This window comes from Oreochromis aureus, linkage group 7 (assembly GCF_013358895.1).
Source record: "Oreochromis aureus strain Israel breed Guangdong linkage group 7, ZZ_aureus, whole genome shotgun sequence".
Classification (NCBI taxonomy): Eukaryota; Metazoa; Chordata; class Actinopteri; order Cichliformes; family Cichlidae; genus Oreochromis; species Oreochromis aureus.
Window position 1 is genome coordinate 38,725,323 of NC_052948.1, and position 27,623 is coordinate 38,752,945.

At 40.4% G+C, this 27,623-nt stretch overlaps 1 protein-coding gene across 3 annotated transcripts in view; it reads left to right on the plus strand.

Annotated features, from left to right (window-relative positions):
• Positions 1 to 27,623, plus strand: part of LOC116324958 (bromodomain-containing protein 4) — a 90,507-nt gene extending 62,884 nt beyond the window's left edge. Inside the window, exons 10-17 of one of the 3 annotated variants that reach the window (XM_031745753.2) lie at positions 16,425 to 16,643; positions 16,767 to 17,129; positions 19,106 to 19,204; positions 19,315 to 19,416; positions 19,603 to 21,064; positions 22,064 to 22,242; positions 23,023 to 23,061; positions 24,865 to 27,623. In XM_031745753.2, the coding sequence (XP_031601613.1) occupies positions 16,425 to 16,643; positions 16,767 to 17,129; positions 19,106 to 19,204; positions 19,315 to 19,416; positions 19,603 to 21,064; positions 22,064 to 22,242; positions 23,023 to 23,061; positions 24,865 to 24,999 (2,598 nt within the window). In that variant the 3' untranslated portion in view covers positions 25,000 to 27,623. The remainder of the gene's footprint in view (positions 1 to 16,424; positions 16,644 to 16,766; positions 17,130 to 19,105; positions 19,205 to 19,314; positions 19,417 to 19,602; positions 21,065 to 22,063; positions 22,243 to 23,022; positions 23,062 to 24,864) is intronic. The other 2 variants (XM_031745755.2, XM_031745756.2) reach the window with 2 other exon arrangements.

Below are 27,623 nucleotides of genomic sequence, written 5' to 3' on the forward strand. Positions count from 1 at the left end.
AGCAATAGAAGCCATTCATTTAACACAAAGCAAGATCAAGCCACCTGCTATCACAAATGCTGTTTACAACAACACACAAACATAGACAATGAAAGTGCATTACAAAAATGCAGAGGACGCAGCACAAGAGAACTGCTCTTAGACATAACACTTTTATAATGACATGGTCAGGAAACAGAGAGCTGAATTGCCTGTAGATGGAATAGTTTGGCTCAAAACTGAAGCAGAAGAATAATCAGTGTTGCATGGAAGTCAGGAGGGATGTTGACCACTATTGCCAGGGCTACATGTTAGTACAAAAAAGCTTATCATACTTCAGCTTTAGACTGGAGTATCAGAATCCCATGTAGGCTTTAAATTTTACAGGCTGTGTGTTGTGAAGTTGAGCCAGAAAGGTAGAAGCTGATGTCCAGCCATCTGGTTACTAACAACAAGAACGCCTTATTTTTCCTTTGGGTTCAGCCAGGCAGAGTTGCAATCAGTTGCACAGGATTCGCAGTTGCTGATGCTGTAATTTTTACAATTTCTCTCTGAGATCTGTGAAATAGTTTCAGGGATGTTTGTGCGTAATGACTGATTCTGTTGTACAGTCCTGGGGGGGGAGTTTCCTGTAAAGGTTACCCAAGGTTATGGTATTTGGAAGCAAAACTCGGGTCACTTACGGTTAACATTTCATTGATGCGCATTTCAGGAATGTACTGGGAGTGAGCCAGCTGAGACATTTTTGCAGTGTTACAGCAAACAGCCACAATATTAGCACCAGCTGTCCACTCAAGATCGGACTTGTCAGGAAATGGACACTCGATCTCTGGTGATGTTCCGTGGTGTCTGACACCTGGATCCTCTAGGTCCTTGTTCTTGACTTCCTGCAGATGCTTGATTACACTGGGACATGGGGAGTTTGGAGGTCAGCTGTGTCTTTCAGCCCTCGTGCATTTTTATGTCACTTTTGCACATCATTAATTTTCTGTTCTCTCCTATCACTCATCACTCAGTTTCTTTCTATACTTCATAACAGCTTTAAAACAAAGCTGCCATTTGTCAAACCACCAGGTCTTCTCCACACACACACGTGGTACACATGTACCAAACAGAAATCATTTATATTGTGTTTGCTGCATAATATTAATAATAATAATACACTTTAGATATATAGCAATTTTAAAATCTGTCTTTACAAAGTGCTTCAGTGGAACAACAAAATAAAACAAACTATTGAGACCAACTAAAGGAAGTTTACAGGAATTGAAAAGTTTAAATGTAATTTAGTAAATGTAATAAAATTAATTTAATTTAATAAATCTTAAGCAAAAATGGAAACACTTATCCATAAAAGTCTGTTTTGAGATGCAGATGACTCCACCCACCTGATTTCCTTGGCCAGACCATTTTAGGGACTCAGGGCACTGACTGTAAACGCTCTCCCTCCTCTAGTTTTCAGCCGCGGTGCTGGAATGTTTAAAAAAAAAAAAAACTTTTCTTGAGGACCTAAAGGTACATACTGGTGCATAATCTCTAATATAAATATCCTTATTTGAATCATGTTAAAATCTAAATGAGTGCTGCTACATCTTGACGTATTCTCTTCCCAGTGCTTTGAATTTACATTTTTCCTTTAAAAAACTAAAATTAACATGGATGGAAAAACCAGCATTCAGATAAATGGATAACGCAGTGACTGTCAGGCACAGACATGTTTGCTGTCACTTGCTGTTTTCGTCCTTTGCGAATCCTCCTTCCTTCTAAATACTTGAGGCTAATGAGGTAGCTTCCGGAAATAGACTGGTGATTAACACACTGCTCCTTCCCAGTGTGAGGCAGAGCAGAAGTAGTTAATGCTATAAGCTAACAGCAGGAAACCGTTCACTCTCTTAGGGCGACAGTGTTAAAATGCTCTGTCTCATGGTTAGGAACAAGCCTGCATGTGCTACTCTGGCTGGGCAGCTATGGATATGTGACATATAAATAAAGAGATGGGAATGCTTTATCTAAATTGATCAACTCACACAGAGGAAGCGTGCACTGATGATGGATAATGAGGTTAGACTCAAATCTTGATAAATTTCCCTTGATCTAGTGTCGTTACATAATTTATTGTAGCTTTATAGTTTTAGTATTGACACCAACTTTGTTTGGAGGCTCTTACTGTTGACTGGGTGGTCACTTAATCATCAAATGTTCATTTTGTCTGTTTTTAAGACAGCTTTAGAGATGCCGTCATGAAGCCAACTAAAAACCTAGCTTTGTAATTTGTGTTTTGGTTGGTGTATCAAACAGTCTTTGTGTGTGTGTGGTGCTGTAAGTCTTCTTTTACTCTTTGACCCAAACAATGCTAAATTTGAACTGATGTGTTGATCTAATCTTTAGCCTCCATTGATGTCAAACATGTGACACTCATAGCTGTGCTAATTTGATTAGTTGCGGACTGATTGACTGTAGTCTTGCATTAAAAACTGGCAACAAAAGCAATGGCACGCATCTGTAATTTATATCTTGATGGGAAACAAATTTTAATTCAGCAACCGATCCAGCAATTTGTGGTTGAACTGCTAAAAGCCACTTTGCATTTATTGTACACCACTTCCTAATGGCTTCTTTTGACTCTGCATAAAATCCACAAAAAAATTGGCATGCTAGCTTCTCTGACCACATATCTTAATTTTATTGCAAACCTTTGCCCATTTGCCTGTTAGCTTCGCTGTGTGGTCTCTGCACCGAGGATACTGTGGGACAAAATAGTAAGGTGGGCTAAATCATGCTGGGAAAGGATTAGAATTATATGCTTGGTGGCTTTTTCTTCACACACACATGCACACAATCACATCCTTGAAACAATCAATCTCAGCCATCCATGTGTCTCCTGCTCCAGTGAAGGTTTGCTCCTTCGTGTCTGTTCTTACTTTATATTTCCCATCATCTAGGTTTTTATTCTCATGATCTGATACTATACAGTCTATATGTGTCTGCCCACTGTATCTTGGAGGTTACTTATTCTATAAAAAATAGTTTGCCATTGTCCAACTAATTTTTGTGTTCACTTTGTGGATGTGTGCAATGTGATGAAACAAAGAGAATGATAATTGAGAGTACGCACTGCGGCCTGCTGGATTAACAGCAGGGGAGAGCTGGACTGTTACATAACCAGTGGAGGAGGAGGCTATCCGTGAACGATACACAGTAGTGGAGCTCAGCAGTAAACTAAGTTCCACAGTAAACTCTGAAAATAAGCAGCTAAAAAATATTCCTATTACATGCATATATATATGGTTACATATTACATGGGTCTGACTGTTAAACACAGATAAATACATACGATCACACACTGGGTATATCATCCTAATGTCATATATATATTAACCCTAGTTTAAGATGTCTGGTCCATTTCAGTGATTGGTTACTGATCAAATCAACCTATTACACCTAATTTCATGTCTGTGTCTCGGTTCCTGCTGGTAGAAATTAGTGCCTACATTAATTTAATCTGCAATTTGTGTCATATGATTAATGACTTTGCATATAGTAGATAAACAGTATGCTGATCTAATTATTGTAATTATCCCCACTTAAGGTTTTTTGGGTGATGCTGTGGTAATGCTTGATTTAACTTTTATGGACATATTCTGTTTTTAAAGTTGGTCCTTGGCTATTTTATTAAAAAAAATGAAAAGCTGTGGTTAAAATATTTTTGTCACAGGTGTTTCATTTTGGTGGAACACCAAATCTGCATGGCTGGGCACCAGCTCATTATTCCTAATTGTTTCAGGCAGACATTTTCCCAAATTTTAAATCTCTCCTGGGAATCCTATGATAGGTTTTGTTGACAGTGTTGCTGTTTAGGGTAATCAGCATGACTTGACTTTACAAAAGGGGGTTTTGAAAAGTACATATTCTACCCCAGCAACTGACTCACTGTACCTCTACTGTCACATAATACATACTGTGCATATTGCACCAGTTCACTGGGCAAGTAGCCCAGTACTGTTTGTTTTGCTTTCACAGTATGAAATATTATTAAACACACAGAGATCTATATTAAAGCAATGGAGTCATGGTCTTTAAAAGACATACTGTTAGTAATATTGGGACAGCTGCATAGTGTTACTGTGTTCAGACTGCTTTTTCTTCCAGTTACCTCTGTGCTTGTGCTGTGAGTGTTAATCTGGCTGTCTGTCCTATGCTTGGAGAGCCTGTGTAAACGACTGGTCACACTCTCTGACTACAGACCTTTCTGCTTAAGAGCCCTCATCGGTGAGCATGAAAGTGTGTGTGTGTCTGTGTGTGTGTCTGTGTAGCATTAGTATTCAGCCTGGAAAATCTCACTGAATCTCCTGTCAGGCCCTTTGTTGTTGCTCCATGAAGGGGTCTCGGGGGTTCTGGGTTTGAGTGTGAGTTGTGTCAAGAGAGGTATTTAAAGGAATACGAGTGATACGACTCCAGACATGCATTGCATTTCTGTGGACCACTCAAGCTTTGAAAAGGGACCTTAACATGATTTCTGTCTGGTTGTTGTTTCAGGCTCTCTGGCAGTGGGTAGGTGAATATTATTTTGCAGTGCTGCAATAAGCTGTCATTCTGTGTGTATGTCCGTGGCTTATGTCTGTAGCTTAGTAGAGCTAAATAATAGACAGACTTGTTATGTTAGTCCTAATAGAACAGGATGGGCGCTGCTTTATTTCTGCTGTGCTGCTTGGCTGTGAATGGTTTAATGTGGGGGTTGCATGGACTGCAAATGAAAGCTGTTACATCCATCAGTCAGTATCCACAGTAACCCCCACCCACTGGCCCCACAGGCCAGTAGATCAAAGTTTTACTAAGCCTTTTATTTATAATATATATTGGTAGACTTATATTTTCTATTAATAGCGTAAATAAATAAATGATGAGTTTTAAGAAAGACATAATTTTTTTACTGACCAACAGAAATTGAAAGTAACTCCAAAAACCTTCCAGTCCTCCAGGAGTCTTTGGGAAAACAGCTTTCTGACATAACCTCTGTAAACACATTTGTGTCACCCTATTTAGGCCAGATTGAATAAAACATATCATAAATTTTGGTCATGCTGTGTTTCATAGTGCAGGATTATCCAGGCTTTGCTCACTGGCTTGTGACTGACAAGTTGAGAATTTTCACAGTCAGACCTGCGTCTCTCTCATCACAATTTGTTTCAAAACATCAAGCAACAGCGAAATCACTGATCTTAAGGTTTTTGGGAGCGAATGAATGACTGGCAGCCTGGATGCTGTCAGGCGGTCAGCCTGCAGTTGACTTAAGGATTGGAACAAACTGACATGATGTTTCAGGCAGCTGGTGCCTGTCGGTGTGCATATTCTCCTTGTGCCTGCCTCTGTTCTCTCCAGGTACTCTGGTTCCTCCCAGTTGGGTTAATTGGTGATTCTAAATAAGTTGTAGTTGTGAATGTGTGCGTGAGTAGTCGTCTGTCTTTATGTGTTATATCTGTGACAGCTGGGATAGGCTCCAGCCCCACCGCAACCTGAATTGGATAAGTGGAGGAAAATGGATGGATGTATAGATGGAATGAATGACAAACTAAGCAGGCAGCTTATTTGCATTCTGACTGCTTTTATTTTAACTTGTTCTTTATTCTGTAGCTTTGTCGCTGTGTTAAAACAAACCAGCGCTTTTCTTCACATTTAAGCTTCCTGAGCAGGTGGCTGTCACAGTGTTGGCTCTTTGCTGCTTGTTCTGTGTTTGTCAGAGAGCAGAGGCAGTAGCTAGATGACAGCCCCATCTTTAATGCTGTCAACCTTTTTGAGAAAAAACAGAGGCTGCTTGAGCTTAGTCTTCATTTGTGTTTTTAGTGCCACAAAGACCAGTAGTTTATGGAAGAAAAGAAAGAAGAAAACAAAGTAGTTATTTAAGAGGGTTTGCTTCAGCCAGTTTATTTCACAGGTGAAACAGCAACTGAACAATCCACTTGTCCAACAAAAGTGTGTTACTTGGACATATTATCATGTTTTAATCATTTATTTATTTCAGCAACTGGACAAAAACAATTGGATAATCAGCTTGTTGTCTTTCGAGTTATTTAAATTGACCCAACTGACCACAGCATCGCTAGTAGTCTGCATTTGTGTGTCTGTTTTTGTGCAGGTGGTTTGTATTTTTGGATGTATTTCCTGTGTTGAGTGCCATTTCCATGGATACAATTTACCACAGCTTCCTGGTTTCCTGTTGAGATGACCCTGTGAGCAGTGATAGGCTTATATCCAATCAGTTGTTTCCTTTAGTTTGCAGGATCTTTTTGTTTGACTTTTAGAAGATTGATGTGTTCACCGCCCATCTTTTATGTTGTTGGTGTGGTCTTCATTTAGCAGGACTGTTTTGAGATTGAAGGATGGCAACATTTCACTGGAGGCTCTAGCTTTACTCAGTATTAGCCAGGACCCCTCTGACAGGGGCTACTTTTGATAGGATGTTGTAGCCTGGAGAATTTGCTTTGACAGACATTCTATCAATTAGACTGCACAACAGATGACTGACACATTTCTCCTCAACCAGATGTTATGAAGCCTGTCTTTTTTTGGAAATAGATAATATTTCCTAAATCTTCATGAAAATAGTTTTTAGGTCATTTAGAAAATAGATTGGTTCATTTTCATGGTTTAACCCTCTTTAAACTTCCTATAAATGTGTAAAAGCAATACTTTTACAAATTCCAAAGGAGAATGGAACATTTTAATTTCCAGCCATGTCTTTATTTGTCTCAGGAGGAGACACAAATCTTTTTAGGGTTGCATCGAGAAGGGCATCTGGCAATCTGTCAATTCACACATGCAGTGCTACCCGCTGTGGTGACCACTTATGAATAAGGGAGCAGCAGAAAGTAGCTCTGTCCTTATTTGTTATATAAAACAGAATTGGTAACAATACTAAGGAGTTTTAATCTGATGTTCATTTTAGCTGGGATAATGCAGAAAATACAAACTTACTGTTTGCAGATCTAAATGAATTATAACTATACATTGAATGCAAATTTGTTGTTATTAAGAGTTAAACTATCCATAGAGAAACACAACTGTTCTTGCTCCTGGCTGCAAATATGCTTTAGTTGGGCATTTTAACATGGCAGTCTATGAGGACTGACTCACTTTTGGAGCCACTGGCATAACTGCAATTTGAAGCTTGACTTCATTTTACAGTCCCAGAGGTTGCTGCTTGCCTGCAGGCTTTGTGGTCTCTCGTGACCTGTAAAAAAATACGTCACTCATTGAGAACTTCCCTCAAGGAATCCAGATTTCGCAGCAGTTGGGCTCCCATGTTGAACTTTGTCAAATTAACCCTTCGCATATTAGGAACCGTTTTGGGGGTTTGTTGTTTTGGGGGTACAATATGTGAAAGAGTTACTTGTAACTTTATGCAGAAGTATTATGGTGGGGATAGAGCTGTGTCTTTCTGCCATGCTGTAACAGTTAAATGTGTCATTCGCTGTGTTTTTAATCAATCATGATCAACTTCCATGACATAAGATTGCTCCGGGCATCAGTAGTGTTGACCCAGTTGCATGGATTCACACATAGACATACACACATGACTAAACAATCACAGACTGAGTCTTCCTCAGTCTGTGACTCTCTTTGTTTTCTCATCTTTCACAGTTCCTCTAATACATCCAGTACTAAGTTTCAGAAATTAGCTTCTCCCTAAATTACTAGCACTAGCATACAGAAATGACCATCACAAGTTTCTTTGTTCATTACACCCCGCCCTGAAATTTATCTCCCCGGTGCATATGTGATAATTGGGTTAGTGTCCCACTTTTCTGTGACCAGTTTCCCTTCATCATATGGCCCAGAGTTATTTTGAGCCTGGGAACTCACTGACGGCTTCTGATTTGTCAGTTCAAACAGGGGCACTTAAAAGGGGCAGGAGTGGCACAGCTCACATTTAATTTAAGATTTAAGTCGTTTTTCATTGTGGTCAGGACTGAATTCACAGTGAGGCTATCTCCTGTCACGCTCAAGTACAACTTTTTCTGGGCTTTCTTTACCTTAGATTAGAATAACCTCTCTTACCTCTGTTTTCCACATATTCATACTGATTTCTTTCAGTTTTAATAAGATCTGAAAAAACATACTCGTTAATACTAAAATTAAAAGGTGTGAAAGATGACATTTCACTCCTGATAGTCAAAGAAAACAAGATTAGTGAGTGTGCTTTATGCCTCTTCAGGTGTATCGCATCTGGCTGCGCTTCTTTTCAGTACAGTATCGCAAGTTACCAGTAAAAAGGAGGAATATAGTTAAACAAATTTATTTATCCCAAAGGTTGGGAAATTAGTATTAGAAGCACACAAAGTTTTAAATAAACCTATAACAAAAACAAAAAAGCTTACATAGGGTGGAATAGCTGATTAAAATAAATACAATATATAGGGATAAAACTGCTTATTGAATTAAAAATTAACCAATGTAGAGCACAATTAGATAGAAAATAAAATGTTTACAATTTCCACAAATATTCATATAAATGTCATGTAATTAAGACATTTCTAAGCAAAATAAAATTCGATATTATTGTATGACGTAGGAAAGATTTCCTGTGTCTATCCATGTGGCGGTGGAGCCGAAAAAGGGAATCTTCTTATCTTCAGTTACTGGTATTTAGTTGATTGTAGCACCATCCTCCTTTGTTTTAGGAGCCACTAACACAATCAGAGTAATTGTAAACTGCAAAAACTTTTGTAAACTGGACAAAAGTCTTTCCACTTCAGCTGCGTCCTTATGTAGTGTTTGTGAGCAGAGAAAGTGAACCATGACCAAGATCAGCTCTAATTTCTAGGAGCCTGATCCTATGACCCAGCAAACACACAGAGTCGACACGCAAACAGCATTAGAGTGACGCTTGAATACAAAGACTGATTCATATAATTAGATAGTTAATGCTGGTATTTGCCATTTGTGCCTGTGTTTTATCTTTAACAAGGGGGACAAGCCCATCAAACAACATGAACACTAACTTGCAGGTTTAGATTTCTCCAGTGAAAGCACTAATAGTAAAATACTTTGAGGCGACATGGTTAAATTAATTTTATTAAAAGTTGAGTACAGACAGTGAATCAGTCAAACCTTAATATGAGCCTGAGTCAACAGTCCTATGCTATGATGACAGAAGAAAATATCATTACTCTCTTATCAGCCCCTCCTATTTTCTTCAGTCATCATCTCCTCATCATTGCCTGCTTCTCGCTGTCGGCTCCATTCCGACAAGAGTTATAGGTTAACGGGAAAGTAGGCAAGCAGCATGCACTGGGGAAAGAGAGAGTTTGTGCAGGAAGGGAGGAGGCACAGGATGGATGTTTTGTTGCCTGTGCTTATATGAGGGCTTGCACAGAAGGGGTCTTTGTGCATCAGCATGTGCATGCGGGGAAAGACATACACATGCACACAGTTAGCCCATGACATCACAGCTTACCGTTGCAGCCCGGCAGGAATGTGATTGAGAAAGGAGAAGCTTTGTGGAGGAGAGGAAAAGAGATGGGAGGGGAGGAAAAGGAGGAGAAGAAGAGGAGGAAAAGGCTTGGCTAGGGAAAAGTCCGGCACTCCCACTATCGGGAACGAGACGGGCCAGGGCTTGACAGAGCTAAATAGGAAAGCGGATAAAGCTTAAGGAAAGAAGATCTACGGATGTTATACAGTGCAGCTTTTAAACATTACACCATGGAAGTACAGATATCTCTGAAATAGATTAATCCAGTTGTACTTGAAGACACCATTAGGTGAGTAGTAACTAGTAATTTTTGTTTGACAAATTCATTTTTATGACATTTCTTTACAATAAGTTATTTAGTTCATTAGATTGTAGTTTTATTTGGGAGAGACATGGTAAAATATTCTGTTCACGTTTTCTTAGTTTTCCTCAAACATGTTCAAATATATTTGAAATAAAGAAAAATCCTGTGAATTGTCAGCTAGAGCAGGCAGCTGTGAACTTGAATATTGTAACAGAGAAGAAGGGAAAGTGATAGAAGAGGGAGAGAAATCCAATCCAAGGCACACACCCTGACAGATTTTTGTAAGTTATGTATGCCAAAGTTGAAATTTGTGTGTCCAGATGTTTGAACGTCATGTTAAACTGCGCACTTTGGGCTGTTTAACCCCAGCTGTGTATCCCCCTCACTCAGTCCACCTGGCTGGCTGCTGTCATTGCCAACCTATTACTCATCGTGGATTAGTTAAACCACTGATTTATGCCATGAAATTTGAAATTGTCTAGCGTGAATAGTGATTAAACAATGAAGATGTGGTGAATAGCACTGTTTGGCCTGGGTCCCCAATCCAGGGTGTTTGGGTATGAGAACACAGGGCTAAACCAGCACCAGGCTCTGGTTACCACTCAGGATCATATTCAGTCAGGAAACAGATACGACAACACTGGCTGTACTGGGTTACAGCGAAGTGTAGTGTGAGTGTTTGTGTGACTGCATCATCATACTTTCACTTCATGTTTGCCATGTGTTTGGGCGGATTTGCGTGCTCTAGCCAAAGACCATGACGTGATATCATAGTTATGGAAAATGCGTGTGTGTGTGTACAGCCTATAAGTCATGAAGTATGTGTCCATGTAGTATTTGGGTAAATTCTCATCTTATTGAGTGTGTTCCCGACTACCACCACCCAACATCTCCAGCATGCAGCTTAGTATGCAGAGTATGTGTGTATTTGTGATTTTTGGGTATCACAGCCAGAGCCTAAGCATTTCCAGATGTGATAGCTGGAGACAGGCAGAGAAGGAGACAGCATTGAGACAGAACATGCGACTCTAGCTAATATGGAGTCATAATTGTATTCCACTGAATTCCCACCCAATATAAAATCATAACACACCCAATTTAATTCAATACGTTATAGTAAGATGGGTGCAGGACTATTTAGACTGCTAATATCATGTTTTACACTCATGTTACTCTTACAGCCAAAACAATGCTATTTATCCTTCATGTATATTTGACTGCTTTTGGGAACGTAACAGCTATTTGGCACATGTCTGAAGTTTTCAAACATTCAAGCACATTATGAGCTGTGTCTTTTTTCCATAGACAGATGGTTTCTTTTCACACTCAGAAACAGATGCATGCAGACAGCTTGCTCCTTTAGCCAGACAGGGAAGGTGTACAGTGTCCCTCATCACAGGTATTAGAGCCCGAGCCTTGAGGACAGCCAGCTATGCCTGGAATGTCAGTTCACCTCTATTGGAGTCAGGAACACACAAACACATACACACATGCACACCTGCTATACAAATACACACACTTGAAAGAACGCACTCTTGCATGCATGCACCGATGCACAGCTACAGTCACATACACACTCCTTTTGTGTGTGTGCAGCAGAATAGCACTGCATATGAAACATTCCTGTACTGTAGTACTGTTTTCCCGGGGCAGTAACAGGATATCCTTCCCTCGGTACTGTCCTGCCTGCTGGACACGGACTCCTACACACACATTCCTGCACATAAAACACACACACACACATATAAATGTGTGTAATATTTGCAGCAGGTCAAATAAGTAGACAGAGGAGCTTATCTGGGCATGAGTGTGTGTAAAAAGAAGGGACATCTGGTCCTCACATGATCCTGAATATAATTAACTGGGTGAAAAATCTTTTGACTTGTTGAAGGCAGAGTATGAATGTATGAGAGATGAGAGATGGAGAAAGGGAAAAAAGAGCCTTGAATTCCTTTTGCTGAAATGATCAAGTAGTAGCAGAGGCATTATAAGTAGAAGACTCGGCACTCTGAGAATCATTAATTCAAATCTATTCCACAACAGCAAAAATGGTGGTAGAAAAATAACTTCCAGGGTTACAAAAAAGGTCTTTAACTAATTTGGGAGGAAAGTCAAACAACTTTTTGTGTAGTTTTTATTAGATTTGAGTTATGATTTGTTCAATTTTTATGAAATTAAAATTAAATGAGGTAAAGCTTCAAAATAGTTGCCCAAATACATGCCTTGAGGCATTTCATCATGTCTGTGAAATTTAGAGACTTGCCTGTAGTAAAAGTAATAAGACAGCCTGCGATTAGTTTTATGATAGTTTAACCAATCACTGTACAGAGAAAGTAATTATAAAATTGGTCTTAGTCAAAACTAAAGCGCTTTTTTGAAGTGGTGTTTTTGTTAGCTGTCCAAATGTCTCTAGAGACTGTATCAGTCTCGCTCACTGTATCAGTACATTTCTTTTGTCTGCAGGATTGAGTAAATATTTTTTGAGTCCATGAATTCTTTTGCATAACTTTTTATTTCCCTGATCTCCCTCCTTGAGAATTTGATTCTGTAAATAATTAACTTTAAAGCCCAGCTGCTGAATTGCAACACAAGGCGGAGGCTCATTCCTTATCGTTGATATGAGCAAGAGTTAAGAGTTGCACACATTTCTCATTAGCAGACATAGTGCTGAAGATATTGGGTGTTGTGAGGTTGTTGTTAAGTACTGTGCTGTGTGGGTTGCATACATACACCTTCACAAATACACGAGGAAATGCTTTTTTTCTGGCAGGCAGCAGGAAGTCAGAGTGGGAAGAAAAGTTATTATACTTTTGGATAATTATTCTTTATATTTGACTCTACAAATCTTCGAAATTAGATACTTACTTGGGATGGCATGACCTTGGCCTCAGTGACATGTGAAGAAGTCCTTTTTGTATCATGATATAGCCTTCATTGCAAACCTTAAATAAATATCTCTAAATTTCCCGGAGAAACCCACCCGAGGGATTAACAAAGTTTTATCTAATCTAATCTAATCTAAAATTCTAAACATGACTCAGAGTGATGCTGAAAAACATAGTTCATGCAATAAAGTCTTCTAGGCTGGACTCATTAATATCAGGCTGTTCTAAAAGTTGCCTAAAAAGACCCCAGTTAATCCCAAACTCCATTGTGAGCACTAGAGACAAGAAAGAGTCCCATATTAGCTACTCTTTTAAAAGTAGAATTGGAAGCGGAGCCTTCAAGTATCAGGCCCCTCTTCTGTGGAATCAGCTCCCAGTTTGGATTTGAGAAATAGGCACTCTCTACTGTTAAGAGCTTGCTCTCCTGGATCACGTGACTCTGGAGAATCCCCTAGTTATGCTGCACTGAGCATTTCTTCTTCACTCACCTCGTTTCACTCCCCACATGTTTCCATACCACTGCAGCATGTCATTAATGTTGGTCTCCTCTCTCCCTTAGCCTGTGTAATTTCCTGTCCCCATATGCTCTCTTTTTCTTTTCTGTTTCCTCTAACCACACCATCGGTCACAGTGGATGGCTGCCCCTGTCTGGACCTGGTTCTGCTGGAGCTTTCTTCCTGTTAAAAGGGAGTTTTTCCTTCCCACAGTTGCAAATTGCTTGCTCACAGGGGGTCACTTGAGTGTTGGGCTTTTTCCCAGAATACTGTAGGTTCTTACAATATAAAGCGCTGTGAGTTGACTGTTGTTGTGAAATGGCTCGAATTGTATTTTTGAATTATTTTTTACTTCATTTTGACTTTTTGTTTTTAATTTAGTTCAGTTTCATTTTCATTCCCAAGTTGGTTGGTTTGTTTGTTGCAGTTTAGTTTGTTTTTGAAAATGTTTAGTTTCAGTTTTGTTTTTGTTGGTTTCAGCCTTTTGGTTTCAGCCTTTTAAATTATTATTGTATAAAAGGCGTAACAGATGGGCAGGATTTAGGAAAACCATTACAAGAATTACTATAAAAACACAGAACCTTTTCAAAGCAGTTGACTTACTGTCTTGTAGACATCCATAGTCTCAATAAACATGTCCATCAAAGCTTCATCAGGGGCGCTGTGATAATAGATTTTTACCAAACTAACAAACACTAAAGCTAAGGGGATTTTCTATATATTTTTCTTTAATTTTCCAATTTTTGTTTTTGTTTTGTCTTGTATTTTATCAAAAGTCAAGTTTTTTCATATACAGTTTTAATTTTTAGTTTAGTTTTAATTAAATGTAAAAACTTTGGTTGGAAGATGTTAATATATTGCCAAACCTGTTCTTGATTGCCATATCACAACAAGTTATTAGCAGATTTCTGTTAACATTTGTAAAGACAGTAATTTCCCAGAGGATAAATGTTAATAAACTCCATGCTCTCCTCCCTTTTCCTCTAACACCAGCATGAGGCTGACATTTGTGGTTTCTGGTAAAATCCCCCAACTATTGGATGGCTTGTTATAAATTCTGTAAGCTGCTCTTTGAGCCTCATTTTCTCATAAAAATATTATTCATTTTAATGCCTTAAAACCTACAAAACAAAGTAAATCTCCGTTAATTTTAGGTGTCTTGTGTACTAATTAGCCAACATTAGCATGTTAAACCCAGTCACTGAAATCCTGATTGAACTGGTATTTTAAGCATGCTGATGTTAGTAATTAGGACAAAACAACACTGTCCCTGAGGACTCAAAAATCCATTAGACAGTGTTTTTGTTTTTTGAGGTCTATTGTTGTTTTACATTAGATTTTACACAGGCTTACATCTAATAGACTTAATCTGGACATTTGGTTTTGTACCATTAGAGGATGTGTTAATAGATAGATAAAGAGAGAGAGTAATAAAGCAAAAAGGTTACCAAGATGCCCTCAGACAACATTTTTATTAAAAGGGAAGTGGAAGAGACCACTAAAGAAAAGATGAGTAGGGAGGTGAAGGGAATGTTCCTTCACAACGCTTTTTAAATAGAGCTGGTCAAATCCTCCAAGAGACCTCACTGACCACTGTTTCAACATTTGAGCAATCCCAGAGAGCAGAGAGGAAGGAAAAAGCTCAAAAGGGGCAGTGAAGAGGAAGTGTAGATCAAGAAACTGAAAGGGAGCAAAAAGAGGGAGTGGTACGTGAGGAAAAGAAAGTGATCCAGGCTTAATTTTCATGTTGACAATAAATCCAGCTGAATTATGCCACTGATTGTCCAAAACCACGTCCTGTGGATAGTTAAAGAAGGAATGTTCCCAAATGGTACAATATGACAGTCTGGTCTGAGGCCTGAGGTGGAAGTGAAGAAAAAGCTGCTCACCTTATGCCAGAGCTGTGTCAAATGATTACTATTTATTTGTTGTTTATGATTTATTAAAAATGAAAAATATCCTCCTCATAAAATCCCAGTGCTCAGGATGACCTCATGAACTGTTTGATATGTATGACAAAATGTTGGAAACACCCAAATTTTCAGATTTGTAATCCTGGTGACATATTTTCTACTAGTACTTCTACTCGTATGTGAAGTTGACAGCTACTTTTCTCTCTAGTAACCTGTTGGTTAATGGTTAATTTATCAGCAGACTAGTTTGCTAAAGTTATCCTCATTAAATCCCCTCACACAGACTGAAATATTAAAAAAAGAGGGGTCAACAACTCCTCATTAAGCTCCTGTTAGAGGTACGCACATGCTTAAGGATGAATTATAATGGCTACAAGGCAGTAAAGAAGGAAACCAACATTTTTAGACAGTAATGTCCAGGAAAAGAGAAGGTCAATAAAGGCTGAACTGTGTAAATTTAGCCTCTTATTAATGGTTTATCTGGAATGTGAAGGATGATTCATTAAACCAGGTTGAGGATCTGATCTGTGCATACTAATGCTTCAATCAATATGGGCCTTACAAGACTCTCAGCTACTGCCTGTATCATTCTTCCTTGAATGACTACAAGTGATATGTAAGTTTAAAAAGTGTATTTATAGAATGAAATGTAATATAATATTTAAAAAAAGCTCTTATGATTGATGGAACATCACCATTTTGCCTTATCTGGTGATATGTACTTCATAATGTTGTGACATACTTTCAAATCATGGTATAATAAGTATGACGTAACCCTGTTAGCTGACCTGAGGTCACCTGTGTATTTTTATAATGGTGTGCAGTACATATTAAATTCCATTAGATGATATGTAGCAGTTGTCTATCAGTCAGACAATTAGTTGGAGCTGGTCCGACCAGCACCACATTAGGAAAATCTTTTGGGTTTGGACGACATTCATTCCTCTCAAAATAGCTACTGACAACATGGCCCTGAGCCTGGCGCTTAATCTGAAACACTTAAGTGCAGCTCATCCTAGAAAAGACTAGTGAATGTGTGTAAAGGTGCATCTCCAGCCTGAAATGTCTTCAAAGCTGACATAGCAAACAGAACGCCTGAGTGCTTTGACTGTTGTAGCAGTCTTCTGTCATACAGAGCAACTGTGTGTAGTTTGTCGCCCCTTAGTGGTGGGAACCAGTCAGAACACAGTGTTCTGCTGCAATGCAGACCAAAAAAGTTCATGAGTGAATTAATGTGTCTGAATGATAGTGGTTAGAAGCGGCTGACCTTTCAAAATAATATGTAAAGTTATTAAATGTCCACATTGTCTTTATTAAACCGACTATCAGTCAGCTTCAGCCGGCAGAGCTTCTGAAACACCAATGTTTCTTTGTTGACAGAAATCATGGCAAGCAGAGGATGTCAGTGACTCAGTCCCGAGAGAGCGAACCCTGAAAACTGTCAGTTTCCAGGAGTCAGTCAGCGTTATCACTGACAGGCCTGCAGCCATGGAACTGGAGAGCCAGCAGATCCAGCACGACTGTCTCAGCAGTCCCAGTAACAGAGCCCACAGTCCAGTTGGAATGAAAGTAGAGACTCCTGACAGTGAGGTAGTGCAGGTATGCAGATCAAAACAAGAGTTAACTAAAAGGTTTTAACTTCTTGTTTTATTATTTGAAATTGGCGGCACATTCTGTCACAGTATTTTTCAGTAATTTGAAATATGACTGTTGTTTCCACAGGAGATCTGCTACCTGGACCAGGTGTTAGATGCAGCCTCAGAAACACCCACAAATGGGAACTCCTCTCTGTCACTTCACACCAAATCCATCAGCATAGATGGAACTTCTCCTTCTGTGTGTGTGTCACCCTCCTCCCCTGTCAATCACCACGCGATCGTTGTGGAGGGACAAAAACAAACCACGTTTCTCCACCAGGACGAGTCTGCCGTTAAAACCAACGGGCACGTGCAGGGAGACGAGTCTGGGGGCAGCAGGGCAAAGTTTGAGCTGCGAGCATTTCAGGAAGAGAAACGCCCGGCAAAGCTGTTCACCCCTGGAGAGGAGCAGCAGGTCAGGGTGACGAGGAGACGTCCCTCAGAGGAGGTAAAAGGCTGCTGGATAATGTATCAGACTGTAACAAATACACTATTCAGAAACACAGCCACAGGAGACCACAGTTTGCTTTATCAAATCAAGTCTTATGAAATAAAAATGATGTAAAACAAGCAAAAATGAGTTACTTGGGGTAGGTTTACCCCATTCACTAGCATGCTTTTGTTCATAATGATAAATAATCATTCTAACACGAAAAACAATAAAATGAATGAAAGGATTAGTACTTAATGCAAAACATGTGCTTGGTTTCAGTTGCTCTATTTTAATACCAGAGGCCTACTCTTAGAGACCAGTGTTCCTTCATTATTACTATACAAAATATAAAACACCTGGAAACATTTTTTTTATTATTATATTTTTGCTAAAATGTACAACCTACATAAGTAGAAAGGTCATGACTGAGATTACTGTAATGTTACTGCCACATAAGACTTCATATTGAATTGTGAAATACAGGCTTGAAGGAAGGAATTTTGAAATTGAAAGTGTGTGGCAACTGTCAGTGACTCATGATGTGACATCAAAGCCCAAAAAGACATATGTGGTAACATATATAGGAAACAATGGTAATCCCCTGAAATTCTTTCAACAGAAGGGACTCAAAATGCTGTTTTTGATCCTAATTGTAATATTAAAGCGTCATACTAAGACTAGGGTCCAAAATTTAACCTCCCAGAGGCCTCAGGAGAAGCCTGAAAACTGCGGTACCCTCCCACAATAGTTACACTCACTCATACACTAAAAGATTTGGCAAAGACTGGGGATTTTGCAAGGTTACTATTTGCAAGGAGTACAACTTAATTCCTTGAGAAATTGTTCCCGTCATGCTGCAGATTTCCAAGGAAGAAAAACTGCTGAGTAATGGAACAGATGCAGAGAGAACTTTAGTGGTTTGTTCTGAAAAAAAGACAGCTCTGACTGACATTTATGAGCCCCTTACACTGAATGATCGAAACACAACTTTAGTAAAACTGCTGTGTTTTTAGTCAAAGGAGTTTGCAAAGAAAAGCGTCTGGACTTCTTTAAGTTGCTTGAAGACGTTTCACCTCTCATCCGAGAAGCTTCTTCAGTTCTAAGGTCAAATGGCCGAGAGTCCCAGATTTAAACCCAGTGGGAGTATCCCCAATGAGGACAAAGGACCCCTGGTGATCCTCTAATCACATGCGCCAAGGTGTGAAAGCGGGTGTGGGACCTAATCAGCCAGGGTTTCGGGTGAGCCCATTGTGAAACCTGGCCCCACCTTGTCATGTGAATTCCTGAGGTCAGATGGCCCAGGATGTGAGTGGGTGTTAAGGCGTCTGGGGAGGGAACTCAAAACTGGATTATAGATGGCAGACAGTTGGTGTCGTAAACCACCGCCTCTGTTCAAAGATGGTCGCTCACAGTGGACATAGAGTTCCCTCCCCAGACGCCTTAACGCCCACTCACATCCTGGGCCATCTGACCTCAGGAATTCACATGACAAGGTGGGGCCAGGTTTCACAATGGGCTCACCCGAAACCCTGGCTGATTAGGTCCCACACCCGCTTTCACACCTTGGCGCATGTGATTAGAGGATCACCAGGGGGTCCTTTGTCCCTCATTGGGGGGATACTCCCACTGGGTTTAAATCTGGGACTCTCGGCCATTTGACCTTAGAACTGAAGAAGCTTCTCGGATGAGAGGTGAAACGTCTTCAAGCAACTTAAAGAAGTCCAGACGCTTTTCTTTGCAAACTCCTTTGACTACGATGACCTGGATGACTGAGAACCTTCACAGACATATTGCTGTGTTTTTACCGCAACGCTCTTGTGTGACACTGACGTCGCTTGAAAAGCTGTTAGCATTACTTGTAAGATGGCATCAACCAGTATACAATACACAATAAAAGCTTTCTTTGTTTCCTTGTTGGTGCATTAGTTTGTTGGAAATTCTCTTTGTACATTTTCACACTCTTCTTCCCCTGGTTTGTTTTTCCATGTTAGGTTCAGGAATTGGAGCGTGAGCGTCAGGAGCTGATCAGAGACCAGGCAGTGAAGAAAAACCCTTCGATTGCCCAGCGCTGGTGGAACCCTCCTCAGGAGGTAGACCCCCATTTAATCTGTTTTTTTCCTCTTTTTTAAAAATGTAAACTGTGTTGTCTTAATGACAAATTGATTGATTTTTTTCATATTGTTGTTTCAAATCATTCAAGATCCCTTTGGAAGAACAGCTAGAGGCTGATAAGCTTGAGTCTCTCAGGAAGTACCAGGAGAGGAAACAGCAGCGACAGAATCACACTTATGCATACACACAGGTAAGACACACAAACACATGCGCAAAACAAAGGAGCTCAAGCTCACACACTTAAACGTTTTCTTTGATGGTGAGGAGGCATGATAAATTTGGACTGTAATAGATCAAATAAAGATGTCTTAAGCCTTGTTGTTATGTGGTTTTCTAATTGTCTCTTTTGTATTCTGCACTGTCATCTGTGTTGCAGCCTCATGTGTCAGGCCCTCCCACTGTGGTAACCCTTGACTCAGAGCTAACCAGGAAGGAGGACATCGTGGAGGAGCAGATCAACTTCTCTTCTGCCAGGAAGCAGTTTCTGCAAGGGGACGCTACCAAGAAGGACGTAGCTCCTCAAATATACTCTGCCAAACCCTTCTCGAAATCCACAGCCAGGGGCAGCCACGGGAGCAGTGACTTTGTTGCAGAAACTGGGGAGACACACGTGACCTGGTCTGATGAAAGAACTAAAGATGAATTCACATGTGTGCGAGCTGTGATGACAGTCCTACCTGAGGAAGAGGAAGCAAAAGGTCATTTCCATCCAGCTTTTCACCCAGAGGAGTCTGACTCAGGACTGGACGAGTTATCGGTCCGCTCTCAGGACACTACTATATTTAGCTTGGATAATGTTTCCGACAGCGGGGCTTCGCTACCCCCTACGCCATTGCCACTTACCCCTGTGTCACCACCTACCCCTCAGCCAACTACTCCAGTCAACGGGCAGACGAGTGGCAGTCCAACAGAAGATGAGCTGGAGTACCACGCTGGGGTTCTTGTTCAAAATGCCATCCAAAATGCCCTAGCAGCTGAAAACGGAGAAGACTGGCAGCAAGCTGACTTGAATTCTTCACAGCTGAGTACCCCTGCATCTCCATGCTCTGTATCCACAAGCAGCCCAGTGCCAGTTTCTTCCTCCCCTGTGTCTTCTGGTGGAGCCCCCAGTTTCCAGTCACCTGTGTCCTCCAGTCCTGCGCCATCCAACCCATCCCCACAGCCAGACAGGCAGCCAGTGGTGAGAGTTGTTTCCCAAGAGAAGCCATCAGAATCACAAGAGGCTCAGAAGCAACAGCAGTCCCCAAGTCCAGCACAATCACAGCTCCAAACGCCTTCTCCTCCACCGTCTCAGCCTGTCTCTCCACCACAGAGGCCCAGAGACGGAGGTCCCAGGATCAAAATCCAGTCCTCCTACACCAGAGCGCTTGCTTCATCAGCTCCAGCCCCAGCTCCTGCGCCTGTGGCTGCTCCTGCCACAACAGGTCCTGTCTCCAGGCCAACCCCTGTATACCGTCCCCCGTCTCCTCCAAGCCCAGAGAAGCCAGAGTTCAGCTACTTCAGTAAATACTCAGAGGCAGCTGAACTGCGTAGCACGGCGGCAGCAGCACGAGGGCCAGAGGTGGAGGCGGCTAGCGGCCCGTTCCGCCTGCGCTCCAAGAAGCAGCGAACTCTGTCCATGATTGAAGAGGAGATCCGAGCAGCTCAGCAGAGAGAGGAAGAACTGAAGAAGCAGAGGGAGGCGCAGCCTACCGGTGTTGTCCGGCCCAGCAGCACTTCCAGCAGTAGTCATGGACCTGTGAGGACGGGGATGCGGCACGCCACTATTTCCCCCGCAGATAAGATGAAGAGCAACAGTTTGCCAACTAGACTCACATTGACAGCACGGACAGCGCCAGGTCAGTTAGTACTGCAGGTCCTCACAAGGGTCATACAGTTATCATGTTAACCTGCTTATTAGTTTATTTTAAATGCCAGAATCAACCCATCAACTTCAACATTACTCAGTTGGAAAGCTAATGGGTAAATATTAGCATGTAAATTTGCTGTTTATGAATTGCTGTGACTAAAAGAGAGAGGTTTTTTTAGCGTTTCCATAAGAGTTTTGTTAAGTTAAAAAAGTACCAAGATTTTAAAATATTTAATTAATGTTCAGGTAATTGTAGCTGGTTTTTGCAGACCAACATCTATGTCGTATTTTTTTGAGGACTGCATGCATACCCATAATCCAAGGTGCTCTCACATGTGCTGAAACCCATTATTTTCAATGGCTTGCACCACACAACAATAATATGTTGCAGACAACAGAAGGGAGCCGTGTAGCCAGCAGCAGAAGGAAAAGTTCATATTGTATCTCTGAACTGAATTATTCTATAGTGGGAAAGGAGGGAAAGCCCTATGTTAGAAACGGTCTAAAAAAGGGCTGGCTGTGCCTCATGAGCTAGAAAAGGTCATCTTCTTATTGGAAGTTGGTCAGATCCCTGACTGCTCCAGTCTGTGTGTCAAAGTATCCTTAAGCATGATACTGAAGATTAAGATGCTCTTTAATGCGTCCATCCGAGTATCTATGTGTGTGAATGTTAGATAGAAAGCACTTAGGTATAGAAAAAGTGCTTGTGTGAATGGGTGTGAATGAGGCATGTTGTATAAAGCTAGATTTTGAGTGCTCGAGTAGAAAAGTGCTATATAAGAATCAGTCACTCCAACCGTCCACAAAATGACTGCTTGCATGCTCTTTCCTCAGTCATAGCAGGCAGAGCACAGGTTTTCTGTGTCTTATGTATATCTAAGAACAATAGCTTTGGCTCCAAACGATGAAAACGTAACAATAATTAAAAAGAAAAGAACTAAAAAAATGTTTAAATAACCCATAGTATGGATTTTTTTCTGGTTTGCAGGAAAAATTGAGAAAGTTCGACCTGCGCCACCTGTCTCCCCCTCGACCTCTGAAGGAGCCCTGTCTGATGCTGGCAGTGAGGACTCTGGAGGATCACGACCCAAAAACTTCATGCAGACTCTTATGGAAGACTACGAAACACACAAAGTGAAGAGGAGAGAGAAATTGGAGGACAACAGTGTAAGTATTTCAACCCAGGGAAAGATAAATGACTAGACACAGAGTAAGAGAAACAGACTGAGGCTCTTTTCATTGCAAAATCAAAAGATTTCTGTTGCAGAAAACCTGTAATACAAAGCACAACAAACTAATGTAGTAGTTGTGAGCATCAGTTATTATAAATCCCCTGATCTCTGTGAAAGTGTCAAGAGATGACCCAGTTTGTCACATAATACGTATTTGTTCAGCCGGGCTTTGGTTAAATCACCTCCCCTAAATGTCAACGCCCATGACCTGGTATGAGCACATACTGTACATCACCAAAGGGAAATTCCCAGCCTGGAAGAGAAGAGAGTCAATTAGTCAGAGTGAAAGTAAGAGGGGCTTTCTGTCCTGACCCCATGTTTTTGTCTTTTTTTGTTTTGAATTAAATGTAATTCGACACCAGAATGCTCATGTATTCAAAATGGGGTCTCACAAAAAGGTGAAAGGTTTGGCACGCAAACAGAAAGAAATTGTTGGAAATCTTGCGTAATCAGAAATGACAGACCCAAGTTTCACTTTTCAGTTCATGAGCACTTCACGCTCAATTTCACATTCACACACAGCAGATCCAGTTTCATTACAGCTGCTGTAAGATCACATACTTCATGTCACTTCACTGAATTTATTCCACACAAACATCTCTGCTGTGCAGTTGTTAGCTGCTGATGTTGTTGCTAATTGTCCTGTTGTTTATCCATGATGACATCACATGTGTTGACTTCATGTACTGTTGCTTCTCTCCTGCTGCTCGATCAGTATGCCCGTTTGTTGCTGGCTAACGAGGTAACCACTGAGGTACCTGAGGAATCTCTTCCCTCCTGTAACTGCCTTTACTGACAGACCTGGGTCAGACCATACACATTACATTCCACATTACACAACAGAGTCCAAGTAGATGGCAAAAATCAGCTGTATGCAGTGCTGTGCAAAAGTTTCAGGTACTAAAAGTGAATTAAGGATGGATTTAGATCCACTTCCATAAAGCTTTCTTCGGGGTACAATAAAAAGAAATCTGGTTAATATTTAGGGTTAGGACCCTTTCCATTTACAGCATCATGGCCTCCCTGGATTCAGACTAAGCTATTTCTGAGTCAGTGTCGATACCAGGGTGAGCTTGAATAGTCAGTTTTGTTTAGGAAGAGTATTTGGACTAAGTGGCCCATTGGAGCCATAATAAGAGCTGGATGGATTCTCTAAAGACTCAGGAAAAGTGCTTCAGTGCTTCTTCTATTACCCCGTTAGCTGAGAATATACTGGATTATCCTCTATGAAAGAAAAGAAGTTACAACTATGAATGTGGTTTTCATTTAATACCATAACCTGCTGTTATGTTTTGAACATCCTCAAACTCCCAGCTGAGAAATGAACATGCTCGTGTAATAAAATCTTTATATTTAAAAAAAAGAGCTCTATTAAAATAATCAGAGTCAGTTTAAATTTGCATTACTTGTGTGTGTCTCGCTGGATCGTTGGGATCATAATTTATTAATTGTACTTTGGGTCCCTCATTACATTCACTTATTAATAATAAGAATCTAAATGTGTTAATTACCTAAAACCTTTGCACAGAATTGTAGCGTATATCAGTATCACCTGAAGAAACTGCCTATTCACAGTGATTTTGACTTCCAAAGGTCCAGTTACAGAGTCAGAATGAAAAGAGTTCCACTTCCACTTTGTTGTTTTCATCTTCTAATTGTCCTTCAGTCAGTCTTTTAGAAATGAAACCAGTGCTGAAAATGTAGATGGTAGATTGGAAACCATAGACAAGGCACTTTCTGAACAAAACCCACATGTGTTTTTATGTCTGCTCCCAGGTCTGGTTGTACTCTCATTTCCTTGTTCTGCTCTGTGGTGTTGGTGCTGGTGCTGCATGTGCTTCTCCGTGGATTTGGTGTGAACCTTTAATCCACACATTCTAAACTGTGTACATGCTGTATACAGTGTCGATTTAAAAAGTTTATTTCAATATTTAAAACAGAGGGAGCCATTTTAATGGTGCCATATAGCTGTATATAATAAATATGGTTGTAAATGATATTCAGATATGTGTAATCGTGTTAACAGATACGGTACTTGGGTGTCCTTCAATCTGACACTATGTAATTGGCTTGAGCTTTGAGATGCTCATGTCCATACTTTTCTATCATCATGACTGCTGTCAGCCCTCTGCCACTACCCACAATCCACTTCACCTACACCCTGTCCTGAGCTACCCTGGATTCCAGTTGAAAAAGAAATCTTTTCTCCTTGTCCTTGTCTGTCTGCTTGAAGGTGATTGTGAGTATCGGCATGGGTGTGGGAGAGGAATAACGACTGGACATGTTTAATGTGGTGTTCAAGCATGAATTTTCCCTGAAATGGAGTAAAGTTACTTTTGTTGTTGCTGTCAAACACTGCAGGTGCTCTTTATTTTGGTCATTTAATTAAAGTGATTAGATGTGTGCGCCCTCAGTGTTTGACATACACTGCATGTCATGTTAAAGTCACTGTGGTGTGCGGGTTTTGGGGGTGTTTTTTGTTTGTTTTTTATGCTTTGTAACAATTACATCACTCCCGGTTGCGCTTGCATCTGATTGGTTGCTTTGTAATCATCAGGTTCTGGAGGCCACTCGTGTGACCAGGAGGAAAAGCGACATGGCACTGAAGTGGGAAGCCGGCATCTATGCCAATGAGGATGGCAAGGAAGAAGAAGAAGAGGAGGAAGAAGAGGAGGAGGAGGAGGAGGAGTAAAAAGCTCCCTTCAGAGACAAATACCAGGCCAATTGGAGAGAATGAAGGAAGAGAAAGACTGAAGGAAAAGTGACAAAGCAGGAAGGAAAACTATTTATTTTATTAAGAGTATCTGAAGATCACATGACCCCAGCAGTCAGTGGGGCTTTTTGGACCTGAAAACTAAAGGTATATTAGCATGTTAAGTGGCTGAGGATGTGGGAGATATGTGAAGGTGGTGAGCAATGAAAGAGACACTTCAAATGTGTTTAATGGTGGTTTTAGAGCAACGTTTAGTGTTTTTAATAGCTGGTAGATGCTAAATGACTGAAATATTCTTAGGATTTTTCACCTTTATGCTATTATTCAAATAAGATCTAAAGCTTTTATTTTGACTGGTTGCCTGAGACTCTCTGATGGTGGTTTCATCTGCACATGCTTTATAATAACCGCAGTCATCTTCTGAAAGTGTGGAAAGCTTTTAATCAAGTGGACAATATAAAAGATAGGCAGATGCAGCTATTCAAAGAAAAGAAAGTTCTGAGAGGAAGTAGACAAGGAGAGGCCAGATCACCCTCTTATTTTTTGTAATTTCAGAAATACTTTTACCTGGTTTTACTGCTGGAAAGCTGGTGTGTTTTCCAGGAACCGAACCAAAAGGTGCCCCAAGGCATCACTTTCAGAGCCCATAATGGCACAGTGCAGATATGACACAAGTTTGACATGCTTGCCAGGAGCTTTTGCCTTCTTGTCAATCAACTTTACTGAATTTTGAGGGGTCAGCATCCTTTTTTTGTGAAATGCTAGTCAGGAAATTTGCAAAACTAGCAAATCTAAACTTGCCTTAGACCACCTGCTTGTCGGTGCACGGTATGTATTGTATCCTGTATTACTACACCGTCAGTAGACCTTAGAGAAAATAAGCAACGACCTTAGATAGAAAGTTTGCCTGTAATCGCTTCTTTTCCAGTGCAAAAAGAACGAAACATGAGGGGGAGGGGGGGATCTACCTGCTGGTAGTGCTTGCACCATTTGAGTGAATGTGTGTGTTAATTAAAGGGCTGGGTCAGGGGTTTTATATTAAAAAAAAAAAACTTATTTTACCTTTGTTGGCTACGTCGCTTTGTTGACCTGTGCTTTCTGATGATGTAAGCAGTTGTTTCATGTATTATACTGAGGTAGGACTGTGTATTTGACCTATGAACGTCTGTATCTACTTGCTAGCCGAGGATAAAGTTTGATGAAAAAAATAATCAAAAAAGGTTTTTATAAGAAGTTGTTATACCAAAACAGAATGTTATTTAGAGAAAACCCGCCAGCCTGAGCTCTTCACGTCATTTTTAAGGCGTAGAAGTGTGCGAATGGATTCACACTCCTTTTCTAACCTGAAACAAGCACATCTGAAAAAAAAAGTGCAGTGGCAAAAAGAAGGCAATAAAGGTCTTTCGAGATGCTGAACAGACCTGTGCTGTAAGTTGGGCTTGTAAAGGGTTTTTTTTGTTTTTTTTACTAACTGTATTGTGACTGAATTTTGCAGAATAACATTGATTTTCTGTTTTGAAGCATTGAAATCATACAAAGTGACGAGGAAAAACAGGATTCAGCTTCAAGAGTAAATACACTTTAACACAACCACACTTCTCCCTGGAGTATAACAGACTGTCTTTAATTTAAAATGAAAAGTAGAAATGTGTCAAACTGGCTGTGGAAACGGTATTTCTGAACCACTTTTGATTGTATTCCTCTGTCGTAGCCTGTGAGATTTGTTTCTGCGTCCAGATGAGGAGAAAAAAAGCGTTTTTGTAAACCAAAAGTCACAGTTTTGACCTGTCCAAGTGTCCTTCAGCAAGGCAGCAACTTCTCTCTTTGCTTCCAAACACACTGAATGTATGCTGAGCTAAACCACAGATGTATTTGCTGGACATCTACTAACCTATCAAGTCAAGCCACCCTTTGCAACTTGTTCCACTCGGCTGTCTTGTGATATGCTTTGACAAGAAAGCGTGGCACAAACGCCATAAACCAAAAGTGAAAACCAAGGACTCCTGACTCTGCGGTGTCCACTTCCATCAAACCCGAAACAAATAATATTAAAACCCACACATATGTTCCACAGAATCATCCAAGTTCTCCTTTCAGGGTCTTCTGTGGTGCAGCAGAGGTGCAGTGTCTTTAACGCTGGTATGAGATTATTTTTGACTTAAAGGCTAAAAGACAACAGGACGGAAAAGGTTTTCATCCATGTGGGAACCAATCAAAGTTCTCAGTAGAGTCGCTTTTGAAACGTACACACAGAGGAATTATTGAATGGTGTGATTTATTATTATTATTATTATTATAATTATAATTATTATTATTATGCTTTTGATGTTTGAATTTATGGTGCAGAGATGATTTTATTTATCATTTTAAATGCTGGTAGCTTGTTTTCGGCCTACAGAGCTTCTCCAGTGTGGGACTCACTGTTTGTGTGTGTGATAAAGCAATCTTATTAATACAATATAAACACAGTATAACCCCTGTTTCTATGTTAACCACTTGTATGCTCATACTCTGCTTTGTTATTTTATAGCACATGTAAGGCTCACAGTTACACACCCACTATACATATTATGAATATTTTCTCATTAAAAACAAAACCTGTA